This window comes from Aotus nancymaae, unplaced genomic scaffold, assembly GCF_030222135.1.
Source record: "Aotus nancymaae isolate 86718 unplaced genomic scaffold, 86718_ANA_hifiasm-v0.15.2.pri h1tg000019l, whole genome shotgun sequence".
Lineage (NCBI taxonomy): Eukaryota > Metazoa > Chordata > Mammalia > Primates > Aotidae > Aotus > Aotus nancymaae.
This window is the reverse complement of record NW_026988431.1, coordinates 4,053,183-4,075,662: the sequence shown is the minus strand read 5'-3', so window position 1 is coordinate 4,075,662 and position 22,480 is coordinate 4,053,183. Positions and strand designations below refer to the sequence as shown.

General features: G+C 35.3%; 1 protein-coding gene across 9 annotated transcripts in view; it reads left to right on the top strand.

Moving 5' to 3' along the window:
• Nucleotides 1-22,480, top strand: part of RBMS3 (RNA binding motif single stranded interacting protein 3) — a 1,161,208-nt gene that overhangs the window by 1,061,953 nt on the left and 76,775 nt on the right. For all 9 annotated transcript variants that reach the window (XM_064378594.1, XM_064378591.1, XM_064378593.1 and 6 more), the window contains one exon: nucleotides 18,620-18,730. In XM_064378594.1, coding sequence (XP_064234664.1) covers nucleotides 18,620-18,730 — 111 coding nt within the window. The remainder of the gene's footprint in view (nucleotides 1-18,619; nucleotides 18,731-22,480) is intronic.

The window sequence follows — 22,480 nt, the reverse complement described above, 5'->3', positions numbered from 1 at the left end:
TAAAGAACTCCAAATTATAATTATCATGTAGTTAATTAATTCCTGAAATGTTTTCAGCAGAATCAAGAACACTTCTGTTGCCTGGACCTTGGAAGAATGACAGAAATAAAAAAGTTCATATTCCTTGCCAGGTTTTTTCCCTTAACACTGAAAATGTTAAATTGCTCTGAAGTTAGTGACTTATTGGAAAAATGAAACCAGAGTCATTCATTCCTCTGTTCATTCAACAAACATTTTTTGGGTGTCTGCTATGTGCCAGGCACTGCCATTCTAGACAGTTGAAATACAACACCAAACCAAAGAAAGATCCCCTCTTCATGAAACGTATGTTCCAGGAGGGGAAACATAATTTAAAAACTAAAAATGCAATGATGTTAAATATTTGAAGTCAGATTTTGGTAAAAATATCAAGCAGGTGAAATTTGTCTTTTAGAACCCCAGCCATTATTTTTAACATCTTTTCTTCCCACTTGTTGATGTCCTTTCTTAAAGATGCTTAGATGTTCCAAAAGCTCATTCTTCCTTTCTTTTGATTTTTTATTTAAACAACATTTAAAGAGAACCCACTGTGTGCCAGATAGGTGCTGCACCATATTCAGAGATCTAATGGAGTGTAAATTAGATATTGTCCCTGTGTTTATGAAACTTCCAGTGTATTGGAGAAGAGAGAAGTAAATCAAATTAGTATTTTAAAGAATAAGAAATTAAACTGGCCATACTTTCTATTAAACAAAGATTCATGGGACTCTGATCTCATGCATGTGTGTGTTTCTGCATGCGTTTGGTAGGAGCCTCTTAGAAAGGGTCATGGGAGACAGACAACCACCGTCCACTCCCACTAAACTAACAGTGGGTGCTTCTTTCAAAAACTCTGATCTGGTCATTAGCATCCTGGTGTAAATGAGGTTATCAGTAGACTTAAGTGTGTGCAATATTTTTCCTATTACTTTGTAAAAAAAAGTTTGTGAACCTTCTAGAAAATTCCAGGCATCAGCAAGAAGTTCATTGGTCTTCTGGGTTTGGAGTCTTCTGTGCTTTGGTATAATGTCCTGCCTTCTCAGGGTACAGAGAAGTCCTTCACTCTGTCTTTTCATGAGGCTATTGTATAATATTGTCTATATTATCACAGAAGATAAACCTAAATATTATAGAATAATGTTTCTATGGATGAAGGAAGTGAAGATCAGAGAGGTTAATTGACATTACTAGTATCACACAAGTTGGCGGCAGAGCTGGGACAGGTATGTTTCAATTCAGTTAACACTAACTCTATTTCATTATATTTGGCTTCATTTTTTCATTAAATTTTGATATTTCAGGTTATGTAATTTAACCTAGAGTAAATCAAGTTGGCAGATTAATAAAAAAAATTATGATTGGGGTCTTCTGTATATGAAATACAAAATATTAGTATGTTATCTATGTCCTCTAGTGCCAATTATATTAGCATATAAAGTAAGATATTTTTTAATGCTTTAGCAATCCTATCATTATGCCTTAAGTGGAAAGGAGTTTTATGATTTAGCTAAAAGCTTTGATTTTGACAGGCACATTCATCCAAATAGTATCATAATTTAATTCTTTCTGTCCTAAAATTCGTTAAAAGCTTTGATTCTGACAGGCACATGCATCCAAATGTACCATAATTTAATTCTTTTTGTCTCAAAGTTATGTTATCCTGGGTGATATGTCTGAGGTAAATATGCCTTATTTTTAATGTTCATAATCAGCGAATATGACCCACATTAATATTATAAATATTATAGAGCTATTTCAAGTTATCAAATTAATGACACTTTTGCATTTTATAAAAACTAGCTTAGATAACTATGAGAAAATCCTGTGAAAGTACAATATAAAAAATATGTCACTATATTTTCTTTAAGCTGTTTCAGGAGAGTACTGTCTAAAACTATATGCTAAAATTCTTTTCAATTTCTACACACAATAGTTTATTATTTAGCATATAATTAATTTTGAGCATTATACAATATTTTTATTTAATTTTTTAACAGGAGACTTTTTTTTCAAAACCCTACATATTAAGTGTAAAGATCAAAGAATTCTGAATCAAACCCAGTTTGAATAGTTTCTCCTAAAGTAATACTATTTTGTCATTTTTCCTTATATTAGATTTTATGTACTTGTAGAACTAAAAAGTCATAAAAACAAGCAAAAAGGATTCTTTTTTCTTTTTATATATGCTTACATTATTTTTAAAATGAGAAAACAATTATTAATAAAGATGGAATATTTCCTACTTTTTTAAAGAGTTTTTTCTAATTAATTTTTAAAACTACTTAGGAAATTTTGCTTATAATCCTGCGTTTATGTAATAGCATTCGGAATAATTTGCCAAACACAGACATTATAATACTACAGAAACAAATCCAGTGGCCTTTCTTGACCAGCTACTGACTCACTAAATGAAAGACAAAGATGGATACCAGACCATTCCTGTTGGGATATAATATTAATATCAAATTACCCATCCACAGCATGGGGGACTACAGCATTTTTTCCAGGAAGTCAGAGCTGGACAGGTAAAATAAAGACCCAGAACAAGAATTTCTCATAAAAGAAAATAGAGGAATTAAGCTTTCCTGGGGGAGAAATGCAGCTATTGGAGCTATGGAACTTCAATGTATGCAGACCTCACACCTACCTGATATATGGGTGTGTATAAATGCTTGCTTCATGTAAAGTTTGTGAAGTCAATCATTGTTTCATTGCCAATCCCAGTTTTAATTTTTGTCAGCTGTCCCTCTATATTCTCAGTGTAAATCCTTGTCTCTTAGTGATTATAATCAAAACATACATGTGTTTAATAACCTCTCTATCTTGGGCAATTTTTGTTTTAATACTTGGGATGCCTTCATGGTGTAGGCCTAGGGAATCCTTCCCTGAACTACATTCAAGGGACAGGAATGCTAGCTGCAGGATCCATTTCCCTGTAAAATTATGCAGCCCTGGTTGCATAATGCTGTCACTGCCTGAGGCAGCTGCTCCTGCTGCTTTCAGTACTGTACACTGTCAACATTTCTGTCACTTCATTCACAAACTTTGCTCCCACATTGTTCATCTAATGATCTCTTTGCTTCTTCCTACATCCAAATTTTGAGGAACATAATTATGAAATAATCTTGTGGATATAATATGATTTTAGAGTATTAACTCCAGAACTCTTTAGAAAAGCCATTATTGATAGCTCTTACTTTTTTTAACGTACTTAGGGAAAAATTGTCCCATGACTACTAGAGGTCTGACTCAAAGGAAAGATCATACAAGGCAGGAATAAGAAGCAAGACCCTCACAGACCTGCTGAAAATTAGCCACATGGGGTTATAATCAAACCAGATCAAGAAAGGTGACTGAGACCAAATAAAATGAAATGTGAATCATCATTCGCATTTGCTGATAAGTTTTGAATTTGAAATTGACCAGCAGATTTCCTACTTCTCTTGTGATCTGTAAACTGAAAGGCTGAGAATCTCATTTATTCTTTGTCTACTAGGAATTTTGTAGTATGAGTAACTTGGAAAATGTGTTCATCACAATGTAAGTGTAAAAAAGAATGCCAAACTGAGCACTGCATTTTATTATTGTTTTCCAGAAGCATAGGTAAATATATATAGTTTTCTATTTTTCTGAAATTTTTGCACACTACTACCTTTATCCAAAACCCAATATCCTAAAAAGATGATTTACCCATCTGAGTTTACACTATAGCTGTATCACTATAATGGGATGAAATCATCATTTCATATTTGGATATGTCCTTGGAATCTAACTTTTTTAACTTTGACACCTAATTGCCTGATTCATTAAGGTCTCCAATGAATATACATAAAATGTTCTCTTAAAAATCCCAGAAATGATTATAAACCAATGAAGTTTTACTCTTTTTAAGTTTGAATTTTATACAGTTGGGAGTGCTGTGTAAAAAATACATTTTAAAAGGAAGGTTCTATACCAAGGCCATTGGATATTAATAGTTGTTGGGTCTATCCTATGAAGAAATCATGGAATTATAATTGGACTTTTTCTTTTTTAACCCTTTATTAACTTTTTTGTTTGTTTGTTTTTTGTTGTTATTGAGACGAAGTTTCACTCTTGTTGCCCAGGCTGGACTGCAGTGGTGCCATCTTGGTTCACCACAACCTCTGCCTCCTGGGTTCAAGCGATTCTTGTGCCTCAGTCTCCCAAGTAGCTGAGATTACAGGCATGTGCCACCATGCCTAGCTAATTTTGTATTTTTTTAGTAGAGACAGGGTTTCTCTGTTGGTCAGACTTTTCTTGAACTCCTGACCTCAGGTGATCCACCCTCCTCAGCCTCCCAAAGTGCTGGGATTACAGGTGTGAGCCACTGTGCCCAGCCCTTTTTTAACCCTTTATAAAATACCCACTATAGTCAGAATAGACACTTATGTGGGTTAGCTGAATTTGCTATCCCATTGCCATGTAAATGCTAAAAGCTATCAATTGGCAGACTGTTTGGGAAGGGGGAAAGGGGTGCAGGAAAAATTGTCAGGAGGAATGACACAATAAAATATTACCAATTAACAAGTGGGTTGACAGCTGGCATTGATCAGAGCTAAAGAGAAAGAGGGTCTCCCCATAATGAGCTGTGATTAACAACAGGAATTACCCATATGTAATTATAGCCAATGAGATGAGCCATCATGCCTTGAGACTTCAGAGTCTCAATAAAGATAGATATTTTTGATCTTGATTACTAAGATAACAATTGAGTCATGTTTTTGGGCACAATCTGGTGTGTCTGTAAGTCTTCATCATATTTTAGAGCTATTTCTTTCCTACAGTCTATTTTTCAGCTTGAGGCTTGGTGATCTCAGACTTATTCCTGGGGACCCAGAGCCTCCTGCTGAAGCAAAACATCCAGGCTTGCTCAACATAGACAACCCCTTAACTTACAGTGGGAGATGCAAGTCCTGGGGCTCAATTGTGACTCTCGGAGTTGAGTGGTAGAAGAGTCAGCCAGCGAAAATTTTAGACTAAAAAAAGACAGAAAATAACACGCCATCACCAATGATGTTTGCTTTTGTGGAAAATTGTAATCTCCTTGATTACATTACATTACATTTTTGAAACTTACTCTATTATAGTTCATTAAAGTTATTTAACTCTAAGTTAACTCATTTATTTCACAGCAAGATATAATAGAACTTGGTATTCATGAATGGATGAATTAATGAATATTCTTTATTCTAAACAGTGTACAGTAACAAAATGTCTTTTAAAAAGATATTAAGGCTCTAACATTGCAGACAGTGTGGTATATGTACTATAATTTGAGTACCCCCCTCAATATCTCAAGCTGACACAATTCTTACTACTAGAAGTATTGCTTTGTCAATTTCAAGCAATCTAAGATAGACTTCTTTAAAAACAGATCAATTTTTGTTTCTAAAAAATATCCTGTCAGGTTATTATTCTACCGCAGAGAATTCACGTTGATTGTCTATCCATTTAAAACAATATAGTTATAGTCTTTTCTCAGTATTTCAAAGAGTCAGATGAGCTGGTGGTGTAAGCGTTTCCTCGTGGGAACTTTATACAATGAAAAGAAATGATTGACTCATGCATACTCAAACTAATTGAAGTGGTACTGAGTCAACCAGATGTTTTCACCTGAATCATGCCCACAGATGCTATTGCTTCATTATTCCTTAATCTAGGGATTACCTCCCTTGGCTAACTTCACGACATGTGAGAGTTTCAAATAAGATTGCCTCTCCCATGTTACATACTTCATAAAGAGAGCTTGTTTAAAAAAGCAGCCTACCTCCTGCCCTGAACATGTTTTCAAGGAAGTTATCAGGGCTGTTTGTTTTTCCTGCTCTTGGATGTGGTCTTCAGTGAAGTCAGAGGAATGGAATGAGAGTGGCCACAGTTGACAATGGAGCTATTTCCACAGCTGGCTATAAAGAGTGGGCAGTTCATTACAGATAAACTAGCACAGGGGGATAGATGATATAAAACATCTGTCACAATAGGGATAAGCGAAAACAACGTGCCTTTGAAGATCGTGTTTTAATGATGAGGTGGGGGGGGTTCTGTCTCTATAATAGGAGTGAGAGATGTAGTTGTTGGTAGGCAGATGGCTTCAGGCTTGCTCTTGCATGAAAGAAAGCAAAAATATATGTTAAAAATCTCTGACATTTGTCAAATCTGCTGATTTTGCTGACCATTCATTTCCTTGCCTATCCCATGTATAATCTATGAGAAAAGAAAGGGAGTGCTAGGCAAAGACAATGGCAGAAAAAGCTGGTTGTGAATAATTTTCTCTTGTAACTTTAATCCATCAGTATATTTTAGCTGGAGGCTGAGAGATCAGAAAAAGTGTTTTTGCTATCAGTTTACTTTAACATATTTGCATTCCCATGTTATTTTTTTACAGAAGTTTTGTAAGGTAACAAAAATGCTATGTCATCAAGGCTACATAATGATAAACATTTCAAAATGTTTATACCAATTAGTAGATATAAAGTCCTATTTATTTCTGTTAAAGGAGCAGTGGGGAAAAATAAAGACATCTTAGTAAACTATTTTTGATGTAATAGTTTGGTTTCCCACCCCATCTCCCGTTGAAAATAAATTAAAAACACTATCACATACATTTTTATCTCATATAGTTGCTGTAGAAAAATCTTTGCAACAGATAAACCTAATAGCAAATAAATGCTGAATATTCTTGCACAATTCAATTGCTGCATACTTTGAAATTTTGCTACTTTTCCACCAGCCCGCCAGCAAAATGGATGCCACATTCCTTGCTCATTATTATTTTAAACTGTTTAAGATAATAATGAGCAAAATTCCCTTACAGGTGCTATTGATTAGCAGAAATCACAAAATAGCGAAATTCCCTTCCAGGTGCTATTGATTAACAAAAATCGCAAATCTTTAGTAGCAAAAGGGTCTAGGAAATGTTTTTAGGAGGGTGTTTTTTTGGCCTTTTTTGTTTGTTTGTTTGAGTTTTTTTCAATTCTACATTGAAGAGATAGGCGTCCCATTGTGGGGAACTAATGACATCCAAAGAAAGTATTTAAAATACATTTCTACATCCATGAATGAATGAAAGAGATACACCACAAGAAGTAACTGGATTGGTCAAAATAAGAAATCTTAAAGAGAGCGGATTTAAAGGAGTATAAGATGTCGACAAGACTTGACTTCTGACTGGGTTGTTACAGCTGATAAGGGAGAAGGAAATGATCAAGATGGCTTGGAAGTTTCTTTGTTATTCTGAGAATCAAGCAGAGAAGAAAACATAAGCTCTGAGAATGAAAGAGGAAGACAACAGTCAGAGCGGAACATAGTTTTGAGGTACCTGGGATTCAGTCAGTAGTTGGAAATTTGGATCATGAATTCAGAAGAAACAGCAAGGCAAGAAAGACTTTAAAACTTTAATTTTTAAACTCTTCGTAGCACTATCGATTAATCAGGTCTTAACAAGGAGCAATGTTTTGGAATTTTACTGCTAACACCTTATTTTTATGGTATGTATACTGAGCTAACTGAAGTATTTCACTGCTGACTCTTACTATTTTACAAGGCATATACCATATCTTCTAATACTTGGCTGTCATAGCGATTTCTAATTCATTGGTGAAGCAGATGACGTTATCTGGAAAGAATGGAAGTTTCAATGTGAAGGTTTCCATAAAAATATGTCATAGGAAAAGAAAGGGAATTTTTTTGGTAAAGGAGATTTTTATGGGTAAAGGCAAAAATCCTATGGAACTGATTGAGGAACTATACTGAAATCACAGGGTGTTTGTGGTTATAACAAAGAGTCATATTAATATTACTAATACTATTCCAAGCTATCTGGCTCTCAAGCAAGAACAAAAAAAAGGACTTAACAAAATGATTGAGAGTCAAACCAAGAATCTTTTTAGAAGCAATGCAAAAGAAAATTCACTCAGAGCCTTGGCAGACAAAATGGAGAGCGAAGCTTTCCAAACTTTGCCGTGAATATAACTCACCTGGGGCAAGCTCTAATTTAGTGGAGCTGGGGTTGACCCGAGATTCTGTAGTAAGCTCCCTGATGATGTTATCCAGTCTGAGGTCATACTTCGAGAAACAAGGTAGCTTCAGAAGAAACACCAAGGTAAGAAAGTTTTACTTTTGTAAAACTTTAATTTTTAAACTCATTGTAGCACTATCGATTAATTTAAGCAGGTCTTAAGGAGAAATACTCTGGAATTTTACTTCTAAAATTTCAGTAGACTTGAAGAACATTCTATTAAACTAAAAAAAAAGTTAAAATCACCCAAAGTGTTACTGCTTAGGAGAAATGACAATAAAATCTAATTGGAATAAAATGTGTAACTAAGTTTCTCTCACAAATCCTAAAACTAGTACGATACTGAAAGATAGAAAGAAAAAGCTATCTTTTATCTCACCTGGACAGTTTTAAATATATTAATTGAAATCTTGAAGGCTTCAGAATATAACTTGCTTGTATGTTAATATATGTTTTAACTTCAGAATATACGCGTTATACCAGGACGTATTTTATCTCAGCATTAGACTACAGAACATGTCATGGATAGGGTATATACTGAGTTTGAAGTATGTTAGCCATAATAATACTAATACAAAGTGTGCTTTAAAAGGAGTAAAGTAGTTCTCTAATAGGGTCGTGACTTCACACCTGTATCCTTAGATCTAGTTAAGTTGCCAGCTCTAACCAGGCAAATTCCTAAAAATATCTTCAAGGAGAAAAGAAATATTCTCTAAGAGGCCACAACATAAAGTATGTTTTGTAGCAAATTGCAGGACACGGAATAGCTACTTTCCTAGCAATAGCCAACATTGAGGTGCCTTGTGACATATTTAGGCAACTTTGCACTATAACCAATGGCCGTAAGTAAGATAACAGGCAGCTTTTTCTCTTGATCACCCCTGTGGTTTGAGCAATGATTTTCCAGGCCCATTCCCCAATAGGATCTTAGGAGACCTTGAAAATGATTTGCAGCCAGGTCTTTTGGTCTGTTTGTCAGTAAGAAGAAGTTTTTAATGAGAAGTTTTATGACAGCTCACAGTCCTGAGTCCTAGTTAAAGCCAGATACACATTTTACCAGACAAAAGATGTGGCCCATAAATATTCTGCTATCTGCTGGGAACCCTGTTTGCCTTATCATTTGGAAGAAGGCCGGCCTGAATACTGAGTCTGATGTGTGCCTGAACCTTCTGTAAGTTGAAAATGTGTTTGGAGGTATATAAAGTGATTGTTGTGCAAATGAATATGGCATTTCTTCTCTTATCACATGACAAGGTTTGACAAGACTCTTAGACAGATATATGGCTACTAAGACAGTTCATGGAATAGCAAAGTCGTAGTAAAAAGTTTAACCTCCATTTGTGGCAATACACATTGGCTGTAATACATACAGAAAATTTTGCAGGATTTAATTGAGCATAAATAATTCTTGCACAGGCTGGAAATATGTCATGAACTCCAGTGTTAAACTTCCTTGGGTCGGGTGACACTCTCAGAAGCCCTGGGATTTTCAGACTAAATGATGGGAAGATCGAGCTGGCAGTGGTCAGACTGAGGCACTTTCAAAGAAAAGCAGAGGAAATGTATGAATGGATCTTTTAAGTCCATCTTTTTGGCCAGAGAATACTTCTGTTATTTCCATTGAATCTTCTTGTCCAGTTTGAGTAAGGAGCTGCTGTTAATTGTTTCACACACCATTAGAGTCATGAGAGACCCGGCTGGTGAGCAAGTGTCATTTAGCTCCATTAACTAAGCACCTTTTCATGACAGACACTGTGCTGGGCTGGGCACATGGCTTATGCCTTTAATCCAGCACATTGGGAAGCCAAGGCGGGCGGATCATGAGGTCAGGAGATCGAGACCCTCCCGGCCATGGTGAAACCCCATCTCAACTAAATTACAAAAAATTAGCTGAGGGTGGTGGCGCACACCTGTAGTCCTAGCTACTCAGCAGGCTGAGGCAGGGGAATCGCTGGAATCCAGGAGACGGAGATTGCAGCGAGCCATGATTGTGCCACTGCACTCCAACCTGGCAAAAGAGCAAGACTCCATCTCAAAAAAAAGAAAAAGAAAAGTATTGTAAATGATAGCACTAAACTTAGGATTCAGGGAAGAAATAAAGTTTGATGATGATCAAAGTGTGTGCAAAATGTTATGGGAGAAGAGAGAAGCGAGTGACCAGTAGCCTGGGTGAGTTACAGGAGACGTTCCCCAGAATGTAGTATTTGATAAGAATCTCAGAGGACACCCGTGAACCTGCTGTAGAAGCCTAACATTGCAGGCAAAGACAGCAAGGGGAGGAGGTAAGACAGGCCAGAGAATGATGAGGAATACACTGTGGTGAAAAGAGAGGCTTCATGTGTATGGGCTGGGGATCAGGCTAGAAAGGTAAATTGAAAGCTGTGTAATCGTCATAGATCATGTGTGCTATGCCAATAAGGCCCTCCCGGACCTACCTGTAGAAGCCTCCTTTGGACAGAGATAATTCTGAAACCCAGTAGAAAGCACATGCTCTTGGGTGGCCCTGCCACTCCTTCACTCTAACTGGTTTCTGAATAAGACAAGCAGGAATAGAAAATGTCTTGGTCCTGTCACTGAATTGTCCTATCTACCCTGACACTCCTCCAACACATTTAATGTAGAATAGCCATTGACTTGACAATGCCAGTGTCTTAAAAAGGACATTTCCACTATGAAATACTGACTCAGCTCTAGGTGGCACTTTGGGAAAGGAGGTCTTTTAACACCATTTCCCTATATCCCCCTTAGAACAAAAAATAAGGAGAAACTGGTCTGCTTATCTTCAAATTAATATATATACATACGTGTGTGTGTGTGTGTGTGTGTGTGTGTGTGTGTATATATATATATAGTTTTTAAGGTAGAACAATGAGGAGCTAATCTCGGTATTTCAAATATAATTTTCTATTATGAAATATATTTGGTGGGTAGACATCAATGGTTTTCTTTCTAAAAGAAAGTATAGAAGGTAGTGAAATACATTCTGATTAACCAGTGCATTTTTAAGTATCGTAGCTTAATAGTCTTTAGCCTTTGTGGGTTTTTTTTTTTTTTTGGTTTTTGGCCTTGTTTTGTTTCTGATTCCTTTGAATAGATTTTGGAAAGGGGCAATACATCTGTGTAGGAAAGCTATATACCATAGGGTCTGGGAAGCAAAGACAAAGGACTATGCCTATGCCATTAATTTTTTCACAAAAATGGTCTCATTTTTTCCCATCATCTACACCACAACACATGGAATTTTATGAAACACGTATTTGGGAGTGGTAGACACCCAAGCTGAAAGCTACTCATTGGTTATGCGATTGGAATCAGAGGCTGATGAACACAAGTTCACCCTTTGTTATTGAAGCCGTAAAGTCCTTCTGAAGTGGCCCTGGGATCTTTCTCTAAACAATTAATATTTACATTGACTCAGCAGCTATGATCTCCTTACATAGAAAAATATGCGGAAAAAATATAGTAACCCATCAGCACAGGAAATTTATTTTATAATTTTAACAGGATCAATTCTATAATCAAGTGTACAAGTTTAATGACAAAATAATTAAATATCCTCTTGCACATTCAGTCCACAAAATCATTTGACCATTGGTTCCCCAAAATCTCAAATTTTCAACTTTCCCTCAATAATGTAATATATTTAAAAGCCAATTTGCTCTATTAGGATTCTAAAGAAGCAGTTGAAAACACCAAAAGCTACTGATAAACATGTTTCTGTAGTTTTAAACACAAACGTCTAAAGGATTAAAATAAAGCATTATTGAGAATCCTAATTATGTACCTGCTTTGGTAAGAAATACTTCAATGTGACATATTTAGTTTATATTCTAATTCAAAATGACACTATTATATTAATAGGTACTTATCCAATAATTGAAACCATTATTCACAGTTGAATAGGCATAATATATAATTAGGATTCTTTTAAAGGGACTTCAGTGGCTAAAACTAATTTGGCTTTAGTGTCTATTAATATTATAACTATTTAAAAAATACTTACAGTTACTAGTAACTGAATCAAAAAGCAACCTGAAAGTCAAAGTTTAATTAAGAGTACAAGGAAAAAAAAACACTGCTTTATAATGAATAGATAGTCTGTCATTGGGAAATCTATGCACATGTACATATCTCTTCTACATTTATCATATAGCAATGGAAAAGGTCTTCTAAACATATCCTAGCCCAAAGCTACCTATCTCCATATAGTAGTTCAAATATGCCAGTTAATCCTGTCCAAGCATAGAAAAGAGAAACCCAGCTCTAGTTTGCCCCAATAGCAAAATAAGTTGGCGATCAAAAATAATTATAAAGCCATTGAAGATCGTGTAATAGTCCTGTTTTCTTTCATTGTACAGTTACAAGATTTGGGCAATTGGTGTATATTATAACCATAATCTTGCTGTAATCTAAAATGTGCTTTTTAGCTGTAGGGAACAGACTGTAGATGAATACTTTGTGACATTTTTCTAGTTACTGCCTTTCAAATTCTTCCTTATTTGTATAAATGGAGCTTATGCATATATGCATGTATGGACCAAGGTTTCTGAACACTAGCACTAATACTGAGTTTGCTGGATAATTATTTGTTGTGTGGAGTTGTTCTCTGTGTTGTAGGATGCTTAGCAACATCAATAGCACTTACCTACTAGGTGTTAATAGCACACCTCTCCCGTTATGATAACCAAAAATGTTACCAGACATTGCAAAATCACTCCTGGTTGAGAACCAATGAAATAGCCACATATACAAATACTTTTTATTCTAATATATATATATACACACACACACACACACATATGTATGTATGTATGTATGTATATAGACATATATATAAAACATTGGTCAAACGTTTTATATCAAGCAAATTTTGGATTTCATCTTTAAGGGGATGGTGGCTGAAAATATCATAAATTCACATATGTGAGCTGAACCATGGTTTTAAAACTGAACTGCCCCTTAGGATAACAAGTTTTCTCAAGAATTTTGGAATGAAACATTTTGACTAGTAATCTCAAAATGACATTTCTAATGAACTGTTTTTTGGTTGGAAGCTTTATTTTTTTATCATTCTTTTGATGAACACCTATAAAAGTATATATTATATACCTCATACTATAAACACTGCTATAGACACTAGACAATAGTAAACAAAGCGACATAATTTCAACTCTTTTAGAATAAGCAATCAAAATCAGAAATGTTAGTAATTATTTACCATTTGTCATTTAACTGAAAAATTAGTGGTACTGATGTATAAAATTAATTTACAAAAACTGTTTTGAGTACCTACTGCATGCCATTTCTATTTATAGAGATTACAAAAGTTGTGTAAACATAATCTTTTCCCTCTGGAAGGATGTAATGTGGAAAGAAAGAAGTAGAGAATAATAAATGGGAGGAAGGGATTAAGCACTGAAATGGTTCTTGGGGCAGTGTGGTTTCTGGCTCACCATGTAATTCATCATATCCCATGCTTCCAGCATTTGTTAATTCCTTACAAAATTCTTCCAAAGTTAAAGGCTACCACCTTTGCCACAGCTCTTGGATTTCAAACATAATTATTTAAGTCAGACTGTACCACCACGTTGGTGGAAATTTATCAAGGCAGATAAGGCTTAATGATTATTTCTAAGAAATAGGGACATTTCTTACCTTTTTTTCTCCCCACAGAAGCCTTTCTTAAACCCTGAACCCTCATCAAAACAAAACAAAACATGCTGACATCACAAATGAAAGAAATCAGATGTCCCTACATATACTACAAGACAAGGGATGGTGCACACTAACATTGCCAAACACTGCATTTGGATAGCTATTCCTTAAGTTAAATAAAATACTTTCATGCCATTTATATTATGAGATATCTGTTGGCATTAGATATTCATTCAAAGAATATTAAAAACTGGCAGGGGCGGCCGGGCACAGTGGCTCACCCCTGTAATCCCAGCACTTTGGAAGGCCAAGGTAGGCGGATCATGAGGTCATGAGATCGAGACCATCCTGGCCAACATGGTGAAATCCCGTCTCTACTAAAAAATACAAAAATTAACTGGGCATGGTGGTGCGCATCTGTAGTCCCAGCTACTTGGGAGCCTGAGGCAGGAGAACTGCTTGAACCTGGGAGACGGATGTTGCAGTGAGCTGAGATCGGGCCACTGCACTCCAGACTGGCGCCTGGAGACAGAACAAGACTCTGTAAAAAAAAAAAAAAAAAAAAAAAAAAAAACTGGCAGGGGCAAAAAAATCAGACAGGTGAATAAAAGAATAATGAAATAGGGACTTAAAACCACCTATTTAAAAAATTCATGTATAGTTTTGTGTGACTCACTGTAGGGAATAGTATAATGCAAATCACAGACATTTTGACTTGAGCCATTTAGATAAGACAAGAGAAAAAAAGATGCAATCTGTTTTTTCTTTATTTTCACTTATCCAAATAATTTTATTTTTATTTTTGCATTTCTATGAGTTCAAATACAAGGCTACTAAGATTCCAAATAGGAAGAATTCTTAATATGTTATAATACAGCCTAAACTGATCAAATGGGAGCATGTCAGGTCCTCACACTTAGGTGTGATTATTCAAATAATTTACCTAGGTCAGCCCATCAAAAATGCAGGCTTAACCCCTTGGAATGTTTTTAATAAGATATAATGTAATTATCACGTAAAAGACCATGTCCTGTAAAAAGACTGGATTCAAACAAATAATTGAGGAACAGCATAAATAAAGCCACTTTGCCTGTAAGAACTGCAACACTGGCTTTATACAGTAGCAGTTTTTGAAAGAGCATACTTCTTAAACTTTAGGGTATATAAGAATCACCTGGAGAGCTTGTTTTAAAACACAGATTTCAAGGTCTGACTCCCAGAGAGTCTAATTTTTGTCTACCGCTGCTACTATGATCCACAAATCATAGTCTGGCTGGACTGACCTAGAATACTATCACAGAAATATTAATGCAGCTAATTCTTCTCATTGTGGTTCACCTGGGATTAATATAGGTGCTGAGCCAGCTATGCGTGCTCTAGATAGGAGAGAGGCTACACGTGTTTTTCCTTGACTTGCCAATGGTTTTACATTTCAGTTGTGAAATTAAAATATTGATGAACTTTGAAAGACTTCAAATTTCTTTCAAATATTGGCAGAAGGTTAACAATACAGATGGTTTTCTGGCCTTAGGTCAGATATATTTACTCCACACATGAGGATCTTTGGAAACTTTACCCAAATTACTGTTGCAATTGTTTATTTCAGAACTAGGGCAACCAGATCCACCCTTTGTCTCTTGAGTAGGAGCAGCTTTGTTTTGCAAAGGCAGTGGCTAAAAAGGACCAGACGTTTCCATCAGCTGTTTAGTCATTGTGTTTTTTAGGGGAATTATAGCATTGTACAATATTTTTCTTTGCAGCTTAAACACTGAGCAAACCCAGACATCCAGAGATGCTAAAATGAAAAATGTGTTTCTCCTTGCTTTGCCACTTGCCAAGTGAACTCTGTCAGACACCACATCCTATACATCTCAAGTAAACAAAATTACGCTTAATGTGTTGGCAACATCTGTCACAAACGCTCCTCCGCCTATGGCTTAAATGTATTGCGTTGGAGTGGATTTCACAGTGCATTTAAAATAAGGCAAAGTTATGGTTGCGGGTACTGGCTTTGCCTTACTAACCATAAGGTTTTCCTTTTTTTTGTATTTGTTTATTTCATACAAAATACAAAAGAGATTCTGTAGTTTTTAATAAGCAAAGTGGCTGGCAAACACCCCCCTTTGCTGTGGGTAACCAATACTAAACCTCTCTAAGTTGTCTGTCCCAGATAAAGTATCATTAGGAAAATTCATTTCTCCCAGGGGTTCCCGTTAGTTTACTTCCAGTTTACTCCTTGACTGTACATTTCTTCCGTTCCCTTAAGATTAAAAAATTTGTATTCTTAATAATTTGTGGGAATTTTTTTCACTGAACATTTTTATTGAATGTGAACAAGAATGTAGATTCTTACATATTTTCCCCCAAGAATCCTTTATTTTATTGTTCATTTATGTGCAATAACCGATCTGTTTAGAACGAACTGTTCATTGATGTGCAATACTGGTCTGCTTAAAAAAGAGCTGCTCATTTATGTGCAGTAACTGGTCTGTTTAGAAAGAACTGTTCATTTATGTGCAATAACTGGTCTCTTACATTATTTTCCACTCTGTGCCTAGTGTTGCTATTTATAATTCCAAATAATGACAAATCCCTTCTTACTCTTCCTTTTGATTGTCAGGTTTTGGGTTTATACACAGAAGCAGCACTTACTCTGTGACATCTGTAATCAAATGAGTCCCCAAACACTGCTTTCAATGAAAAGATTCTCAAAGAGACCAGACAATTCTTCCAAAATTAATTCCAAGTGCAGGCGTTAAATCCTTCTCTTCTTATCATGCATGAATTTCGATTGTTCCGTAACATGCTCACCTACCTCATTTGCATATTGCCTTTATAAAAAAGACTAAAGTCTGTCCCACACACCCCTGGAGAATGAGACAACCTCCAGGGCATTAAGAAGAAAGTGTTCTGACCAAACACAATTTGTTTTCTAGCTCTGATTTACATGGATGATCCTTTCTGTGGCTAGAGCAAGCTGTTTAGAATCCAGGAGTTTCTGGGATTGTGACAGTTTAGCTGCATTTTGGAATATCTAGGGGCAAATATTCTAAAAAGATAACCTCTCTTGAGTTCAAGAAGGGAATTGAAGTCTTGCACCTGCTAAGCATTAGAATGTTGTCAAAGTGCCACTTTTTGGTTGAAAAAAAAAAATGCTTCAGGACTTCCATCTTAACTCTGAGATTATTCTATAATTTATCCCTGGGTGATTTAAGGAGAACCCTAGTTCTTCTTAAAGTGTTTACTTCTGGTCTGGCACAACAAATACCTGAAATGAAGGCCAGTAAGTATTTTTTTAAAAAGGAAAACAATAAAGATGCTTTTGTCAAAAAGATTCAGGTGGCAGAAAGAAAAGTGATGTATCTCTGAATTATAATTAAGTAAAACCTTATCTTACCATGTTTCTCATTTAAGAGGCATTCTGATGAATGACAATTCACAGAAGCATCGAGAAATTCAAACAACACAAATGCACAATTGTGTATATTTACAAGCTATAGACCTTAAAAATAACATATGTGTTTTCTGATTGATTCCTGCTCAAAAGCCGAAATGTCTTTGTGAACAAAGCTGGCCCTGTATATCAAGCGTTTCCAAATGTTTGGCTCAATTTGTATTATCTCTAAAAATTAATGGGGAGGAGCTCATAGGGAAGGCTGAGTGGTAGCCTGATCTTTTTCACAGATATAGTCAGGAAGTTTAATTTTATAATACCAGGAGGAATTGCTTAGTTTGAGCAAAAGCATTTTAGGAAATACTTGCTTGTGGGTAGTTTGGGTACTGAGATCTGGCTGTCTACATGCATCTGTCCAGTGAGCAAAATAGCATTTAGGGAAATAATATATTCAGAAACATAATCATTTTATCATATCTGGTTATTTAAATGCGTTGTTATAGAACATGTTTCTACTTTTATCATAATCTTTAAATGAACATTGAATTATATAATCTTGAAGATTCCATCCAATTCTAGCTTTTTGAGTTTGATTTTTAAAAATATTTTTTCATTCTCCAAATTCATTACTATAGGAAAGTAGCAGGGTAGAAAAAGAGGAATGGGAGGATTCAATGACTTAGCTCCATTCTTCACTCACCATATGATACTTTGCACATGGATGGAAGTTTTAAAAAATGTCTATTATTTCTTTTATCCCTGACAATGATATAAATTAAAAAACATATTCTAGAAGTCCACCTTCCTTAACATCTGATTTGAAACTTAACACTTTTGCTTTTGAAAAAAATTGTGGATGGACATAAAAATTTGACCAGCTTTTAACAGAGATTGGTGTTCTTCTGTCTTGTGTCTAAAATATACATAGAAAACAGGTCAAAAGGTTAGGAGGAAAATAAATGGGAAATTGTAATTTTGATTTTTAGATGATCGGTGGTAGATATTAATATGTCCTTCAAAGGGATCCAGTTTAGAAACCCATGTGGGCCAGCATTACCCTCCTTAGTGGAAGATTGTATTGGAGTGACCAAGAATTATTTATATATTAATAAATAATAGATAAATGACATAAACCAAGTCTTTTCCAATAACAAGAAAATTAGAGAATTTCCACTAATGTTCGTATCTTTCAGTCAGAAAAGTTTGTGTTTAGAACAATGGGCAAGAGGATATATATGATTTCTTTGAATGGATTCTACCTCAAATGATGAAAATGTAAGTGACAGATATTTTAGACACATCACAGGTAAATACCTCAGAAGAAAGGAAGTTGTTAATGCCATCTATTTAGACAAGCACAAAATGACATGCATGGACATAAAGATTATATACAGTTGAATTTCACCTTTTTAGTGAAAAAGTAAAAACACTTGATGTTCACACATTAAGTGTTTATTTGTAAGAAGTTTCCTTCCTTATAGGATACGTTTTCAAATGGACATTGTATATACTTGTAGGGTGCTGTGATTACACCAACCATGGACCATCCCATGTCAATGCAGCCAGCCAACATGATGGGACCCCTGACACAGCAGATGAATCACCTTTCGTTGGGCACAACAGGAACGGTGAGTTGGAGAGATTGTTTTGTTTCCTCGAACTTTTTTGATAAGCTGTGATACTCTCCATTTTCACTGACATTATCAGTGAAACTACGTCTGTACCATATTCATTGACTAACACACCTTTCAGGTTTCAGTATGAATAAGCTGCATTCTGCATGTATGCTCAATTCCAGGGCACAAGTACTCACATTGGCAAGGCTAAAGCTCTCTTATGTCACGTTTAAATTTCAGTTACTTCTTTATTTTATGGTACAACATACCAGATAGGATGTCTGATTTTGGAAAGGTGTCCTTTTACATGCACCTGCAGATCGAGACCCTGTGACTTAATACCCTCAATCCTGGTTTTCTTTTCCCAGCTTTTTACCAGTTCAGCCACTACGTTATTACCAGGTTATATACAAGTGAGGGGCCAAATCTATGACTGATACTATTAAATCAATAAAGAGTAATTGAGAATCTGGTATAATCGAGTTATTTTAATCCTTCTTTTTGATAAACTGATATAGATGGATGTTGAAAAGAAGGAAGGACATCTAATGTGCTTGATCTTTTCTTATAGGTTGGGATAGTTTTGACTAGTCATCTTTCTTCTTAGAGAACAAAAGAGTGTTGAAAAATGCCTATTGCAGCCTGGATTTTATATTAATGAGGCATTTTAAATCATTGGAAAAACTTTATGTTTGGTTTTTTTAAAAGATAATTCCCCAAATGCTCAAGGAGGCAAAAGTCTGATACAATCTACAGTACTGAAACTCTGTTATTTGCCATTATAGAGAACAGTGAAACCATGAAGCCTAACCACTTATATAACAGCTTCAGTAATAGTTTTATTTTCATGTTAGTGCAGATAATCTTGTCATTTGAAAAAACATAGAAATAAAAAATGTATTTTCTTTTGACTGAGGCAGCTTAAATATTGTAGAAAGAGCACTGGGCTAGGAGTCAGAAATCCTAGATCTAAAACTTGAGTAAGCCCTGTTGTTTCTGTCAGTTTTGGAGAAAATAATAAATCTAATCTGATTTTTTTTCTCTATCTAGTTGAAGTATTGAACTTGATTATATATGAGGCCCTTTAAGTTTTCAGTCCTATATTTTTAAGCTTATATGTCTTACAGTTACCACCTCTGTGATTCTTCAGTTATGCTGACTTCATCTCAAAATATCGATATACAATATGCACACTAGTTGTGTATCTGGAATTTTACCCTATAGCAATGGCTTGCTTGCCAAATAAATCTTGTTGACTCATAGGCTTTTAAGAATATAAGAAGTTTCTGATGTGTTTACTGAGGCTTCACTTATCTGTCCTAAATAGGAAGAAAGTCAATATAATTTAATGGAAAGAGCCGCATTCTTTCCATGAAGAAATTTTAGTTTCATTAACATAAACAAAGTGCCTATCACTAAGCTCTCAGTTGTAGAACCTATAAAAAGCAGTTGATGATACCTTAACCTGTCTGAATGCTTGGGCTAGATCAAATGATCTCTTAGGTTTCTGACCTATACTTTTAGAAGTTGTGTCTAAGATATATTTAACTATATGCTGTGGTATAGCTAATTTTCATCATGGAGATAGAGTTTGAAGATACCATTTTATTGCTTTTCGCAAAGTGTAAGGATTATTTGTCATTATTTTGTGCATTACTAATAAGCAGGTCCTAAGAATAGTATCAGAAGGCCTGCAGTTTCTTATTTTTATTAATACATTGTAGATTTTCCTCCATATCAGCCTTCGTTTCCACAGTGATCATAAATTCTGAATGAGTGAAGTAATGCAAGTTTCCTGTATTGAATGACAATCTGGAATCTGATTAAAGAGAGAATTATAATGCAAAACATAGAAACTCTTTATAAGTTTTACTCATTTGGTTCAAAAGTAAAGCCAACTGACTTGGCTAAAATTTAAGTTTGCAAACTAGTAAAAATATAAGAGCTAGTTAAGTAAGCATATGACTGAATCCTTTAGGAAAGTAAAAAATAAGCTAAAAGATATAGAACAGACTCAGAATTATAATAGTTATTGATTCAGTAACATATATTATGATTTTGTATTTGAGCATTTCATCAAGAATACATTTGTAAGGGACCGTGACTTTTAGGCAGCTGGTAATAGCCAAATAATTCAATAATAATATATAACACTCTCTCAGAGAGTCAAAGTTATAAGCATGTGGTTTATTATTAAAACCAAATTTTCTCCCTTTACATTCGTACTGAATAATGCTTAGATACATTATAGTATTTGTGTTACCTGATGTTATGGAAAAGTGTAAAATTTAGTAAGATTCTGAAGCGGTAGAGAGAAAATAGAATTACTCTGTTGATTCATTTAACAAAATATAATTAAGTGTGGTTGGTGTCCAGAATACTGTTATATTTTTTATCTTAGACTGTCACTCTCATTCTTTGATATGCCCTCATAGATTCATTTTATCTGAATTTTGATTGGCATTTGGAGTGGCTATGATCCAGTTGAGTTTGATTTTTAAAGCAGATTTTTCCACCTTATTCCATCTTTCCAACATTTTCACTGATGGGGTGGAATCCCGGCATAATGGAAAGATCAGTGGGCTTTGTTTTCAAACTTGAGTTCAAAACGTGGCTTTGCTCCTTTATTAGTTCCGCATGTTTAGGCAGGTTACTTAACCTCTCAGGACTTTTGCTTTCTCATTTTACAAAATGGGAAAAATAATGCTTGCATCCCAGGGACATTGTGAGTGTTAATGAAATGATAGTATGCAGCATACTTACACAGTGTGATACCCACTATGTGCTTCTCAAATGAGCTGCTCATACCCTTTACCTCCAGTAGCTTCGAACTGGTGGGAATCTGGTTGAGGTACCCAGAAGTGATGTAGCACACTGTAAAGTCCATGGCATAACTCACTTACTGTCTCCATTTATTTCGCTATTAACATATTCTTTTAGGGTAGCAAACTCAAAAGCCTGTAGAGTCCAGCCAGGTTATATTAATGAATGAAGTAGATCAAGTTCAAGCAAAAACCCTTGGAAACATATAATCAATTTTTAAATATCTGCCTATATCACAAAACATAGTCATGCCATATAAACATATATGATATTAGAGATTATATTTTAGAGAAGATGTATTTTCCATGCGATAGTGATACTATCTCTGCTTGAGTTTTGGGCAAATAGAAGTGAGAGGTGGTGCCTTTGGCAGCCTGAAATATGGATGCCTTGTCTGAAAAGCACAGCCACTACTGTATTAGTAGTACAGCTATTGTGACGGCTATTGCCACATGGACATGCAGACCCAGGGTGGTCTCACTTTCTAACTCTTAAAGATAAGCTCAATTCTTGAGCTTTGATTGGAAATTTCTCTATATTTAAATATTGGGCCCAGTTTGTCCCAAGAACTCCCATTTTGTGACTCCTGCCCAAGGTTTTTCTGGTTCTCCTCAAACCTCTCTGGCCATTCCTTCTCTTCCTGCACAGATTGGTAAGCCAAAGCTTCATTTTTAACATACTTATTCCGTATGATTTTCATAAGCAATCTCATTCACTCTCATGATTTTAAATGCTGGCTTCCCTGTTGACTCCTAAATCTCAGTCCCCAATGCTAACCTCATCTAAGAATTTTAGACTCATTTATCTAACTACCTGCTAAGTATCTCCATGTAAATCTCCCTCAGACATGTCAAAGTCAGCATGACCCAAACTAATTTCATGAGCTTTCCAGAGCTTCCTCCCAACTGAAACCTCTTTCTCTTGTATGTTTCTTCTCCC